Source organism: Colossoma macropomum, unplaced genomic scaffold (assembly GCF_904425465.1).
Source record: "Colossoma macropomum unplaced genomic scaffold, Colossoma_macropomum, whole genome shotgun sequence".
Lineage (NCBI taxonomy): Eukaryota > Metazoa > Chordata > Actinopteri > Characiformes > Serrasalmidae > Colossoma > Colossoma macropomum.
The window spans coordinates 30,075,851-30,091,611 of record NW_023494798.1 but is presented as its reverse complement, the minus strand read 5'-3'; the positions used below and the strand labels follow the sequence as shown (position 1 = coordinate 30,091,611).

Sequence of the window (15,761 nt, the reverse complement as noted above, 5' to 3'; positions counted from 1 at the left end):
CCCGGAGTTCCTAATATGGGCATAACGAGGACTACAGAATGGCGCACGACTACAGTGGTCTATGACATTTGTGCTGTAATCTGAGGCGTCTCTCACCCCTTGTTCATCCAGTTTGAGAAGCTGCTCAGTGACTTTAGGGGTGCTGAGAGCGAGCCGCAGGCAGGACACACTCAGCTCGGGCAGGACGTACTCCAGCACCTCCTTCAGGGGTAAACCCCGAACCGTCCCGTGGCGAGTTGTGGAAGGGACAGCGTCCTCCAGCACAGCACCTCGCAACGTCACCAACTACAGAGAGAGGCAATTTGATATACAGGTCAAAATGCAGCTCAACAGAGAAAAACTAGAAGGGGACAGTTTGTGAACAAACAGCCAGTAATGCTGGAAAAGTTACAGCAGTTACAGAACAAAGTTGACACTAAATGTCATAATTCCAGGTAGTTGCTATGGCACTGTTATAGTTATAGTATTCCAGCTAGTTGTTAGGCCACTGCTTGGTGGTCGTTAGGTTATTGCAGTTGCTATGGTAACCCAGGTCATTGCTAAGGTGTTGCACGGCCAATGCTATGCTATGCTATCCCAGGGGATTGCTGAGGTGTTGCTGGCATACTTGTTTGATGGTGACAAAACAGCAATTTGGTTGACTATGGTGGAATAAGAGGTAGAGGTACATAGAAATCATATGTATATGTATAAACATGGAATAATAATAAGAAGAAAGTAAAGAACATAAAGTTACATTTTTAAGCCAATTGAAATAATTAGGAAAATGTGAGGATACACGAAAAGGGCATTCAATAAAATTATAATTGAGTGGAAAAAATAAGAAACTAAAAATAATACAGATGACATAGTATATACATTATATATCTATAACTTTGTAAACGGTAACTTTACAAGACAGAAAAAAAAATCCTACCATTTCTACTTGTATATTAATGTAAATATATTTTTTCACAAATCATTTTTGACTATTTCTATTGGTCATCATGACATTTTCACACATGTAAAGGGCAGCTGGTAACTGGATATGTATAATACGTGATGAATAGACCAATAAATATAATACTGAATACAGTATATAAAGTATTCAGTCTACTGAATGACATATATAAGTATATATAAAATGAATTATAATTAATATCAATTACATGTTAGTATGATTTATTTGATAGACATAAACACATACTACAAAAATCTGAGCTGATTCTGATACTAAGTATTAATTACTAGTTTGTTTGTTTTTTTTTCAAACTTCATGTTTGCACAAAAGATGGACATTGAGAGACCCTCAGCAAGATGCTGAGGGGTCTGAGGAATCATCTAATTTCCGAAACACTTTAATGTTTTCGATTTTCTGGTAACACCGTTAATCACAGAGCGCACCACACACTTTCTATTAAATTTCAGGTGGTCATATGACGCATGATAGCTTTAGCCTGCAGCTTCCACTGTGTGGCATCATTTCACCACCAGAGCATCTTCAGCACTCTCACTCACTTACTCACTGCATAAATTTCACACGCTGGACAGCTCAGCTTTTTCCAGAAAACCCCACCTACTCCACTACACTGGAGCACAGCACCGTATGAATGAGAGAGTGAAGCTAAAACACGCTGCTCTGGGACTGAAACAGCAGGGCTTTGGCTGATTTCCTGCATTGTTGTGGTTTTCGATACCATGTGCTGGGTCACATGGACAGTCACACTCCTCTAACCCTAAAGCCCCGCAGTGCCTTTCTGATCTCTGATGAGCATTTAGAGCTTTAACTTCAAAGCAGGTTCTGCTGTGACACAGCACAGAGAGGGATGAGAGAGTCTAGAAGACAGTGTGTGGCTGTAGCTGCAGACAGGCTGGGAATGATAGCGTAAACTCTGTATGTTTGTGTATAGACAGTACACACACATATATGCATATAGATAGCATATACATGCATACACTACCATTCAAAAGTCTGGACTTTTCAATCATATAAAACTAGTCTGGTTGCAGGTAAGTATATAAAATCGTTCTATTATGCTGGTGCTAGGATGCTGTAAATTGAAATAAAGAAATGTTAGATGTGTCCACAATAATGACCACAGCTGTAGATGATTCTAAATCGAGTGAAAATGCAAAGTTATAATGAAATTAATATCCATCATAATACATTAAAATGAAATTAATATCCATAATTCATTGTATTTTAAAACTGTGGTTCAAACTTAAAACATTAAATATTTTAAGATACCTAATTTATAATATTTTAAATCCACTACGTATAAAATTTACTACAGTTATACTGAACTTCTGAACAGTAACACGGAGAACATACTTCTGCTTATTTTAATGCAATTACCGGTTATTTGAGGGAAAAAACAAAGCATAAAATGTGGCTTTTGTAAAAGTCATGCTATTTTTTATATTTTTTGTTTTCCAATATGTTGCACTCAGCAAATAAATAGAACTGTGCATTAAAAATGACAGATAAATGCCACGATTAATTGTGTTCCCTGTAGACGGTAAGGCATTTCCACTTAGAACACCAACAAAACGTAATCTGACAAGGGGTGCTCAAATGTTTGTGTACAAATGTATACGTATGTATATATGTAACACCTATTTTCTGAAATCAAGCGAACTTTGAGTTTTAATAAAAATATTATTTTACAAGTGTACAGCTGTTCAAAGCTGTGTTGGCTAGTCATGCGCTGGCTAGCATTTTTGAGTTCTGTTCAAAATGAGCTAAAATGGTCAGTACTGTAAAATTTGGTCAAGTTTTTGTAGTGCTATGATTGTTTTGGTAGTGATATAATGGAATGGATTATTTCAATAAAACTAGATATGCATTTCCCGAAGGAAGTACCAGTGCAAAGCGCTGCTTTAGCACAGCAAAAAATAAAAAAATGTGAAATCAATCAACTCACTCCAGCACTCCTGACTCCCAGCTCTGGTCTCATTAGCAGAATATGCAGAAACGTAATTATAGTCATTATTTTCTTTCATTCAAATTTGATTTAAAATATTGTGAGAATGTTGAATGATGAGGCCAGTATCAGACTGTATCAGACACACTGCAGACGATGGTAAATACTGTGTGTGTGAGTGTAGAAAGGGTCCTGAGAAAAAGGACATTGTTTTGTGTGTGTGTGTGTGTGTGTGTGTGTGTGTATGTGTGTCTGTCTTGTTCAGACAGACTGGAGATGAAGGCTCGTTGTGTGTGTGTGTGTGTGTGTGTGTGTGTGTGTGTGTGTGTGTGTGTGTGAACTGGAGCTGCTGTATTGTTCAGACAGGGTGAGTGTGATGTACCCAGGCAGCCATGTAATCCGGCTAAACCCAGTACAGCTCAGCACTTTTCACACACACAACACACAAGCCATTACCTCGCACAAAATACAGCACTAATAATCACCCATTCACAGATACGCGAGTCTGAATATTGTTCCCACCTCTTTCTGCAGGCCCCCTGGTGGCTGTTCCACCAGCAGAACGGATATCGACTCAGACATTGTTAATTAATATGATCATAGAAATATTTTCCCCATAACTCTTATCAGATTAACTAGGACACTGTTTTCTCTCTGTGTGTGAAACGCTGTGACTCTGTGTTGAGCTGCTAGTGAGCAATGAGGGGTGAAAGGGGAGGATTGAGAACCCTCTGCTGTGAAAACAATCCACACCTCTCCACAAAGATGGCCGTGCCGAGACAAAACGGTCAGCATGACTGCAACTGCAGCTTTCCTCATATACAAATATCGTGTGCAACCACCAGAATTAAAAATATATATTTATAAAAACTATAATACATAAAGACAAGAAAAACACATTTCCCCTCAAAGCAGATTATTATATTTTACAACTACTGTAAAAAGTGCTTTACCAGAATGTGAATGAATTTGCAGCTGCGCTAGGGGCCGTCTCAAATAGCCTTTCAGTAGAAGCCTCTTTTTATTTGGCCTAATCAAGTCACAGTGAGCAGAGACAACAATAAGCTCCAGTTTCAGCCTCAGAGAGGAGGATTAGAAGGGGGCTAAGGGAGGAAGCCTCCTTAATGTACCAGCAAATTCTTTCAAATTGAGTTTGAGGTAAACCCTGAGACTGAGCGCTGTTACATGCAATGTCTGTGCGGTCTGCATGTATGTGTGCTCCTGTATTTAGCTCTTTGTGAGGACCAAATGTCAGGTCTACAGTATCGGGTCTTATCAAGGGCTTTCTGCTGTTCCGAGGACAAAACTGAAGCGAAAGGGGGAGGGACTATTCAGCTGCTGCTCGCGCCCTTAACTTTAAAACAGTCTTCCCATTGACATTAGACTCTCCGACTCAATGGCCACTTTTAAAGGGGAATTCCACCGATTTATCACATTTTTTGCATAATTCCATTGTTGCGATGTAAACAAATTTATTCTAAGTGGTTTGATGTGAAAGTGGTTTGCTGTAGAGAAACTTACACTCAGATTTCTTTACAGTGGTGGTGATGGGAACCAGGGGTCGCAATGTCCACAACACAAATACAGCTGTTTTATTTACTATCCAAAACCACCAGTGAACCTACACATGAACGTGTCTTCTGCATTGTTATATGTAATGTTGATGATGGTAAAATGGTGGAAAATCTGAAAAATAATTTTTCTTTTGGAACTTTTTAGCCTTACAATACCCTGCATGTACCCCTCCATCATAAATAGATTAGAATAAATGGATTAACAAGGCCAAAACTTTATCTCAAAAGTATCATAAAACAATGTTTCAGGTATCAGGCAAGGTATAACCATTTCATGTAATAACTTTCTGTGAAGGAGCTTTCAGAAGCAGTAAACTCTTCAGACGTCTGGTTCCTATCACTATCACTGAACAATTCTGACTCAGTAAGTTTCTCTAGAACGGAGCATTTCACACCAAACCACTCTGAATGACTTTGTTCACATCTCAACCACTTAATTGAAAATTTGGTGGAGTTCCCCTTTAAGAGATGGCTTAATTGACTAATTTTTATTTATTATGTTTTTGCTTCAATGTCACGTTTACTGTGTTTGTAACCTTTGCACTTTGTAGCCTTGTTTTATAAAAGTGCTATATAATTAAACTTTACTAAAATAATCATAATGACAGGAAAGCACAAAAAAAGTGTAGATGTAAGGACATTTTGCTGGTCCTTATTATAAAACAGGCTGTTTTCATCACAAATGCAATTTCATTTTGGAAAAAGTTAAAAGAGCTAAAAGTTACTGAGGTTAAATTAAGGTAAGAGTTAGGCGGAGCACTATTTGGCAACAGTATTACTCTATTATTTAGTAATACAGCTGCGGATGTGAGTGTGTCTGTGATCTGTACAGGATACTGATGGCCTCGTCTGCAGTGTGTATGCTGATTCAGCCCAGTCTGGTCCAGTCAGTTCATACTTCATGCTTGTGCTTGTGTGTGGTACTGGCAATTACAAAGTCTTGACCAATGCAATGCATGAAAAATACACAAAAAACACTCATAGTGACCACTGGAACAGGGAGGAACACATTCTGTAATATTTCTCATTTCTCCCAGCATGAGTAATAAAACAGAATACTATTTTATATTGACTAATAATTACTGTTCCTTTAGTGTTTTGTAATAGGCGTGAGAAATATTCAGTCTTCATGCTACAGCAGTACTGCATAGTCACACAGTAATAAGAGTAATGTAAACCCTGTGTTGTTATTAGTTGATTTTGAACAGTAGCTTTTTTATTATTTATAGCAAAACTGGCACAGTCACCCATCACTTCATCCGCATTTTCACTGTGGAGTTGTCTAGTATTATAAGTCCTGGGGAGAAGGGAGGTAAACCCACCTTCTTTCTGAAGGTATCCTGAAGTCATAAACCAAATAATGCACTGTTTACAAGTTTCATATCATTCTTATGCCAAGAAAAACTGCTAAAAATGGAATAGCGGCGTCCCTAAACCTCAACACTCATTAAGATTGCACAGATCTATGAATATGCACGATTATATAAATTGTTAATATCCTTGTTGAACTGCTGGCAGTTTAGCCTTCTCGCTAAGCTAAAATTAGCCTCTGTTGCTAACACAGGTAACAATTAAATGTATCTTAAGCTAACAGCTTTTCACACAAAAGCACAGATTTACTTGTTCAGATTTGAGTCTTTATTGTCTGAAGTTGTGTCAGTGAGGCTTCAGTGAGCCAAAATGAACCCGCGTGGTTTTATGTAAAGGCCTTGCTAAGCTAATGCTAGCTTCTAGCGAATGCAGAGCAAAAGTGGTTCAAGCTAACAGCTCCTCACTCAAACACACAGGTTTAGCTGCTTAGATTTGGGTCTTTATTCCCTAAACTTGTGTCAGTGAAGTCTCAGTGAGCCAGAATGAACCTGTGTAGTACGTTAAGCTTAGGCCTTCTTGCTAAGCTATTTCTAGTGTCTAGTAAACAAGGAGCAAAAGTAGCTTAAACAGCTCCATACACAGCTTTACCTGCTCAGGCTGGAGTGTTTACGCTGAAAACTTGAGAGTGAGGCTTCAATGAGCTGAAATGAGCCTGTAAAGCGTTCTTGCTAAGCTAACGCTAAGCTTTTAGTGAACGTGGTCGAACATGGAGCAAAAGTGGCGCAGGCTAACAGCTATACACACAAATACACACGTTTAGCTGCTCAGATTTGGGTCTTTATTCTCTGAACTTGCCTAAGGGAGGTGTCAGTGACCCCTTAGTGAATCTGTGCTGTAGAGAAATGGTAGCATGCTACCTGCTACTAGAACAGTGTCAGGCGCCGTGTGGCACGTCTTGTGAGGCGGCCGTCAGACCACACCTAACATTCGACCCCAGTTGCGTTGCCATTGGACATGATGGCTGAGACACCGAGGGTCAAACAACAGGTTGTCTCTCTCTCCCTCTTGGCTCTGGTGCTCGTGCTGGCCATAACAGGAGCCAGTGGACACTGGTTTGCATTCGGCAGTGTAGGCAGAGTCGGTTTATGAGAAGTCTGGCCTCTTCCTATTTCCCCCGTTATATCAAAAACAGGAATGCTAAACAGCAGAGGGCGCCCACGAGCGAGTCCTCAATGAAGGAGGGTAAATGGAGCTAAACGGCTAAAAACAGCAAAGAAATCTTACCTGTATGTTTCCTACAGCAAACAGGTTTTTTGCACTAGTGTTACCACTAGTGAATGCTGATTGGTTGGCGAGCGGAGCAGCTCATTGGCTGTTCGTGCTCACTGCCATCATGAACATACATGAGGCACCGTTTTAAACTCCTATAACTCGAGTTTAAAAGCACTTAAAATATAACAGCGGTGTTAAAATGTTTTATACTATTCAGTGTTCAGGAGATGAATGGATTCTTTACATTAAAAATGTTTAAGTATTTATAAACTATGATTAATTGACCCATTCCTTTTGGACTTGCTTGGGAGCGTTTGAGAAACCCGTAAGACATTACAGAGTGACAATTCTCCTCTCTACAAGTTCTCTGGTTCAGGCTTGTGCTGCTTCTCACATCTCTCTTTGGCGCCTGCCACATCCTCTCATTAGCATATTTTAGTATAATGGACTGGGACGGTTTCAAGCTCATTCGTGACGTACGAAACTAACTAGCGCCCTACAAATCACTTTTTTCAGGCGCACTGAGAAATTTCAACTGGATGAAAAGCTTCTGCTGTGTGAACAGCCTTGTTTTTATCAAAGAATCTTTTATATTTTTAACATGTTTTTGCCACAGAACTCAAAACAACAGTAAAAGAAGTGCACCTGTCAATGCAGAACGGCAAAAGTCAAATTTAAATCCAAAGTAAATCCTTATGTAACTGACTGTAAGTAATTATGTGATTATGTAATTACATTTAAACAGCTATGCAATGTAAATAAAATGTAACATGTAGGAAACGTAGCAAAATGACAATAGTAACTCTATACTTCTAAGGGTTAAGGAACAATTCGCCGCTGTACAAGTCGAAACTCTGCAGGTGCAGTCGCATTGTCCTGAAGCTGAGAAGAGAGAGGAGAGCTAAAGTCGCTGGTGGCAAGGACAGCTGCAGAGAGCAAGGTTACACTGCAGCAGTCAAAGCAAAAGGGAAAACAACCTGATCACTTCTCACGTCTCCTCTCTTTTGCCACCTACAAATGTATGTAGACTACAATGTATATAGAATACAATTCTTAGCCGACAAAGTCAGTTTTTGGCAACGTTGTTTATGAGGAAAATTAACTCAGCCTCTTTTGAGTGTTTCTGATTTCAACCTTTCATGGAAATCACAGTCAGTAATCAAAAATATTCATCCTACTAGAGTAAACTGGGTGGAAATAGGTGGGGTTGATGCAACAGACACACCCACAATCAAAAGACTGGGCTTTCTTTTTTCTTGCTTATGAATTATTGAGGGATGTTTTGGGTTTAATTTGCTAGAAGGCACAGCAGGTGTGGTGAAAATTCAGTCTGAATCAATTGGTGTACAATTAAATGTGTATATATATATATATATATATATATATATATATATACACACACACACACACACAGATGTATGTATTACACACAAACAGATGTCTCTCATACACACCTCACTGGTGCGGAAGATGATGCGGTACTGGTATTGGTCCTTCAGATCTTTGGTGTCGTCCAGTTTCTCTCGACGGATACTCAGTGCCACTGACCCCAACTTCTCATCTGACCCAAAGTAGTTCCAGTGCTCTGCAGAGAGAGAGAGAGAGAGCGTGAGGAGTGAGAGAGATATATTAATATATTAAAGAGACAAAGAGAAAGAGATAAAGAAGGATGTGATGAACAAAGCAAAGTAATTAAAAGGTCAGTTGAGCAAGAAGAAACAGGACGCAAATGAAGAACAAAGGAACCAAAATTGAGGAAAATGGAAATGGAGTGAGAAATGGAGAGAATGACAAAATGAGAGAGAGGAAAGGACAGGGAGGAGGGAGAGAAAGAGAGAGAGAGAGAGAGAGAGAGAGAGAGAGAGAGAGAGAGAGAGAGAGAGAGAGAGAGAGAGAGAGAGAGAGATTAGTAAAGAGCAACTTTAAACTTGAGAAGGTCATGTTTGGTTGAATTCCATCAGTTAATGTCCGGCCGGCTCCTGCAGACGCTGAGAGCTTCCAGACCAATACGGCACTGTTGACAAAGCTCTCGACACAGGAGCCTCACACACTCTGACCTTAAGTGGCCTCGCACACATACAGCTAGACAGAGGATGCAGTAAAGTGAAGGAGCTTCTTTCTACAACTCAATATGTGCTTCAGGTCAAAGTAATGCTGATTGGTATTTATTTAATTATTCATCATCACTGTCAAGAGAAAACCACGCCTCTCCAAAACGATATGAAAATAAAGAGAATAACAAAAATGTTAATGTAACAATATTGTGTATGTTTCATGATATTTTATTCCACACAGTTTTGGACCATTTCTGCTAAAAGTGTGCAGAGAGGGGTCAGAGCTTATGTTATGAGCATACCCAGATTCGAATGGTAATAAATTCTAGCCGTTGCCCACGTCAGCTAGTATTTTGCGTGAGTGATTTTGAGTGATGGGGGAGAGGGAGGACCATCCTACCCACCCAGAGGGGAGAGAGAGAGGACAATTATGCTCTCTTAAACTCTCAGCCACGGATGGCTGTGGCATCACCAGGGATCAAACTCACAACGTCTCGATAATAGAGCCAATGCTTAGACCAGGGGCCACAATCCAAATGTTAAGAAGAGCCATTTTGTCCTTTCAACGCAAATCAATCCACCTTGGGAGCCACAACATTTTATATCTATTTTACTGAAGTAATGTTTTTCAAGCTTGGTTGAAAATATGTGCTAGCTAATGTCCTAGTGTAGACTAAATAATACAAACAAACACGCAGACTTACTTTGCTTTGCTTTAAGCTTTTAGCTGCTTTTTCGCATCTCTGGCAGGAAACTTTTCCTCAAAAGTGGAACAGTTTCCAGTAAAATGTCTCTCAACATTCAACTTTTTACGAGGCTGAAGTCGCTTCTCATTCACCAGCTTCTTATTCAAATTTTTTTGGGAAAAAAATGAACAAGAAAAAAATGACATAGCTTTGCGACTTTTTAGTGTTTGAGTTTCTCGTTGCAGATTAAATGCATCAGGAAACCAACTGGAGTGATTATAAATGCAAAGAAGTCCATTCATCACCAAATTACTGTGCACAATCCTATTCGACCCGCAAAATTATTTTATTTTAATTATTATAATTAATTATTTTATTTCACCATGAACTGCACTACAGCTCCCAGCATGCCCTGCAATGTAATATGTGCTCCCACCCCCTCCCCAAAAACGATCTATGGGACATCACCACAAAAACAAAACCAAAAAAGATGCCAGGTGTCTGGTTCAAGCAAATGGGCAGTTTTAAAACACTGGGGACATTTAAGAGGTTTAACAGTATCTGCAGCTAATGTGGTCTGTAGTTTTATATAAAACAATTTGTCTTTTTTTTTTAATCGTTCAAGGATTCAGTGCTTATTTTTGCCGCTGTAGTTTTGGCATATTTTGAACAAACAATGGCCAGTTGGGGTTATGGCAAAATGTTAAATAAAAACAAAATAAAAACACAGCTGGCCCATGGATTTGTTGAGATTTTTAAATATGGCCCTTTTAGAGGTTGAGGTGGCGTAACTTGTGGCATAACTTCTCTGATGGCAGATTCAAATGCTTATTTGTTCTCTGCATCTACATTATAAATCTACACCAATACAAAACTCAACCCATGCCTGTGTATCTAATGAGCACATAATGTATTGGTGAATAAAGTGTTTTCTTACTCAGATTTACTTCCCAGTGTCCTAAATGTCATTGGCAAATCCGCCATCTTTCATCCTGCATTTCTAGTTCAGGATATGAGTCCTGCGAATTAGTAAGAAGTATTGAAACAGCAGGAAATGTGAGTGGAGTGAGTCTATGGAGTGGGCAGATAAAGGATTCTTCATTAAGCCAGAGGACATGAAGGAGACTGTATTCCTTAGACTACATGGCACCAAACCACTACACACTGTACGTGGCACCAAGCAGAGATAAGTTAGTACCACTGTATGGCTGACACATGCACACAATCACAAACCAAACACACATCTCAGCTGACTAACAGGGTGAAACACTTCATTATCTAGAACAGGTGCGGCTATGTTGGGTCATTAAGCAAATACAAACAAGAGAACTTCTCCAGTTGGTACGAATCCTTACGTAGGCTTACAACCACGGGCTAAAATATTCAGAGGTTAATTTTAAAAAACAATTTATAATTAGGAATGATCTTAAATGTGATGCTACATTAGCATTTCACCCAAAGTTAAAGCACTTGAGCTATAAGGCTAATGTGGCTAACAGGTAATGAAAGCTAATACTCCACAAATTAGCACAGCTTGGCACTGTATGACAAACTGTTATCTATAAACACTGACAGAGGTACGACACACAGCCCAAACAGTAGTAGCAGCCACGTTGAAGCCTGAATTTTTTCTGTACTTTTGACTATTTTTATAAAATAGTTATGCAGCTAACTCTCTTCCATTACTTGTTAGCCACATTAGCTTTGTAGCTTCATTATCTAGAACAGGTGCGGCTACACTGGGTTATTACCGTTGGTACGAATCCTTATGCAGGTTTTCAACCACAGGCTTTATATTTAAAAGTTTAAAAAACAATTTATAATTAGGAATGATCTTAAACGTGATACTTCATCAGTATTTCGCCCAAAGTTAAAGCATTCTTTAGTTTTGCACTGGAGTTATAAGGCTAATGTGGCTAACAGATACACACACACACACACACACACACACACATCATCTAAACCGCTTATCCTACTGGGTCACGGTGGGGTGCTGGAGCCTATCCCAGCTGTCATTGGGTGGAAGGCAGGATACACCCTGGACAGGTCGCCAGTCCATCGCAGGGCAGACAGACAGACATACATACACAATCACACACACATTCACACCTAGGGGCAATTTAGCGCGTCCAATCAGCCTAATTGCATGTTTTTGGACTGTGGGAGGAAACCGGAGAACCTGGAGGAAACCCACGCAGACATGGGGAGAACAGGCAAACTCCACACAGAAATGACCCTGGTCACCTGGCCGGGATTCGAACCCAGGCCATTCTTGTACCTTTGTCGGTGTTTATAGATAATAGTATGTCATACAGTGTCAAGCTATGCTATGCTAATTTGTGAAATATTAGCTTTCATTATCTGTTGCTGTGGAAGAATCTGTTACCATTCTTGCTGTGAGGCGACAGCGCTACCCAACGCGCCGCCGGCTAACATATAATGAAAGCTAATATTTCACAAATTAGCATAGCATAGCTTGACACTGTATGACGTACTATTATCTATAAACACCGACAGAGGTACGACACACAGGTACGACAAACAGTAGGAGCAGCCATGATGAAACCTGAACTTTGTCGGTACTTTTTACCACTTTCATTAAATCGTTTTGAAGCTAGCCACAATAGCATTGTAGCTCCATTATCTAGAACAGGTGCAGCTACACTGGGTCATTAAGCAAATACAAACAGGAGAACTTCTCCAGCTGGTACGAATCCTTATGCAGGTTGTCAACCACAGGTTAAAAGATCGAAAGGTTCATTTTTAACAATTTATAATTAAGAATGATCTTAAATGTGATACTTCATTCGTATTTCACCCAAATACCGAAGTCAAAGGATTCTTTAGTCTTGCACTGGAGCTATAAGGCTAATGTGGCTAACAGGTAATGAAAATGAAATATTCCACAAATTAGCAGAGCATAGCTTGGCACTGTATGACATACTGTTATCTATAAACACTGACAGAGGTACGACACACCGCCCAAACAGCAGTAGCAGCCATGTTGAAGCCTGAAATTTGTCTGTACTTTTGACTATTTTTATAAAATAGTTATGCAGCTAACTCTCTTCCATTACTTGTTAGCCACATTAGCTTTGTAGCTTCATTATCTAGAACAGGTGTGGCTACATTGGGTCATTAAGCAAATACTAACAGGAGAACTTCTCCAGAAGGTTTTCAATCACAAGCTAAAATATTAAAAATTACGTTTTTAACAATTAATAATTAAGAATGATCTGTGATACTTCATTCGTATTTCACCCAAATACTAAAGTTACAGCATTCTTTTGTCTTGCACTGGAGCTATAAGGCTAGCATGGCTAACAGGTAATGAAAGCTCATACTCTATAAATTAGCATAGCATAGCTCAACACTGTATGACCTACCGTTGTCTATAAACACTGACAAAGGTACGACACACAGCTAAAACAGTAATAGCTGCCTTATTAAAGCCTGAATTTTGTCTGTACATTTTACCATTTTCACAATATAGTTATGCAGCTAACTCTCTTCCACTACTTGTTAGCCACATTAGCTTTGTAGCTTCATTATCTAGAACAGGAGCGCGCACATTAGGTCATTAAGCAAATACAAACAGGAGAACTTCTCCAGTTGGTACGAATCCTTACGCAGGTTTTCAACCACAGGCTTTATATTTAAAATTTAATTTTTAACAATTTATAATTAAGAATGATCTTAAATGTGATACTTCATTCGTATTTCACCCAAATACCAAAGTTACAGCATTCTTTAGTTTTGCACTCGAGCTAAAAGGCTAATGTAGCTAACAGATAATGAAAGCTCATACTCTACAAATTAGCATAGCATAGCTTGACACTGTATGACCTACTGTTATCTATAAACACTGACAGAGGTACTTTACACAGCTAAAACAGTAAAACGCAGCCATGCTGAAGCCTGAAATTTGTCTATACTTTGACCATTTTCATAGAACAGTTACGAAGCCTGCTCTCTTCCATTACTTGCTAGCCACGTTAACCTTGTAGCTCCAGTGCAAAGCAGCCAACTTCAGGCCACAAACACACAGAGACAACTTGTGTACATTTGATTTCTCATCAAACCTTTCCTTTAAAAATAGCTGCAAGTTGCTGTCTCTCATCGGCACGTCCTTCCTGTAAATGTCCACACATTTTCATGGCACACAGCCCAGGCAACAGAGGCTAAAGGCCCTAACAGTACAACATGCAGCAGAGATGTATTTCTGGAATGTTAACCATTATATCCACCGACTCCTCGCCCGATAAACACCGGCAACTAATTAGGAGCGAGACGTTCAGAGAAATCTGCATCAGCATGGCTCTGGCTAGTGTAGCTGAAAGGTGACAATTAAGTTATATTTAGAGCTTGTGGTCGGGAGAGGGGAAGTTTACACCACTGGCATTTAGAGAAGCAAGACCTTTAGATGGATTAACATTTGGGAGGCAGATGTATGCCATGTTTGGGAGCATGTCTCAAATTGCTGTGTGGCTGCAAGTTGATGGCAGATGCTATTGACCAAGACAACCTTAAAGGGTCATTCTGCCCTAAAACTAGCATTTAATATGTTCCTTTGTTGTGTCATGTAGTATTATGTAGCACAGCCCTGCAACCCTCAACCTCAACAGTTTGACAGAACTTTATATCTTTCTGGTGTCTCTGTCCATCAGTGTTCTCTCACTACAATACCCAGTAAGCATTACAGTTTATGATGCAAACACAACAGACAACTGCTGGGAATTCCTACAATCCATTCATGTAGAGGCTGTTAAGCACAAGACTTCATATTCGGCTTCTTAGCAGTACCATCAACTATTTGACTTCCTTCTGCATTAGACCCAAAAAACAACTACATCAAAAACATTTCTAATAGCCTGCCCTCACGTAAGCCTCCCGAAGTGCTTGTAGTTCCTCCCACCTTCAAAGACACATCATCAGAAGGGTGTTTGCTAGTCTTTAGACTGAAAAACTCACTCTTAAGACTACCGTGGCACTGCCGCGTAAGGTGAGCAGGCATGTTTCCTTTTGGCCGGAGTGCCCCTTTGTAGAGTAAGGCCCAATCCAACTTCACCCCTTGCCCCTACCACTTAGCCCTTAGCCCTCCGTTTTGCGTGTTCACGGCTAGGGGTAGGGTGTTCCGATTTTTCTTAAGATAGAGCGGTAAGGGCGAAGTGTTAGGGCTACATGGCCCTCCAAACGGAGGTTTTTCAGAGGCACACTCCAAACAAAGTGTAGTGGTTGCGCAACGACCAAAGAAACCCACAAATGTGAGTATTTTTTCCATTAAAAAATAACAATAACTATTCTTTTATCTTAGTTTAATGTCGTTTCAAAGTGTTATGATCCTGTTCTTCATAACAAGCATTAAAATCACCAATAGTATGCTGATGCCTCGGTAGCTAGCTAACTTTCCCATTCCACCTTAAATAGTCCAGCAGTTCTGACGCCTGAAGCGCCAGAATGTAACTGCTGCACCATTTAAGGTGGAACAGAGAAATCTGAACAAGAAGCTGGCAAATAGCTGACTTCAGCTTCATGTTACTAAAGAATTAGAGGTGGGCGATAATAAATAATTGTCGCATCCCTCCTTTTTGAAAGCATACGATGCCCTTAATGTAACTAAAGCCCAGCAGTGAGGAGCTGAACTTTACCCTACTCTGCTATCACTGCAGGCTGGCAGGGTCACCTATAGAGCAGTGCTAGTAGCTGTTAATGAAGTAATATTCTTTTTTATTTGAGGGTTGTCTCGTTTCAGAGGGAAGATTTTAATCACTACCTCTTGTATCTCAGTTTTAAGGGGCAAGGTGACACTCGAAAACAAGGGGTAGGGGTAAAAATAAGAAATGAGATTGGGCCTATGTTTCCTAAAAGTAAACTGCAAATGGAAACTGAACTGGATTAACACAATTATAATTTGTTGAAAGGACAAAAACTGACAAAATTCAGGCTTCAGCTACTGCTACT

At 39.7% G+C, this 15,761-nt stretch overlaps 1 protein-coding gene across 2 annotated transcripts in view; it reads right to left on the bottom strand.

The window, feature by feature from the left end:
• The window catches only part of sipa1l3 (signal-induced proliferation-associated 1 like 3), a 160,783-nt gene that overhangs the window by 50,706 nt on the left and 94,316 nt on the right, over positions 1–15,761 (bottom strand). For both annotated transcript variants that reach the window (XM_036584863.1, XM_036584864.1), the window contains exons 4-5: positions 8,515–8,645; positions 97–285 (exon numbers count right to left, since the gene is read on the bottom strand). In XM_036584863.1, the coding sequence (XP_036440756.1) occupies positions 97–285; positions 8,515–8,645 (320 nt within the window). The remainder of the gene's footprint in view (positions 1–96; positions 286–8,514; positions 8,646–15,761) is intronic.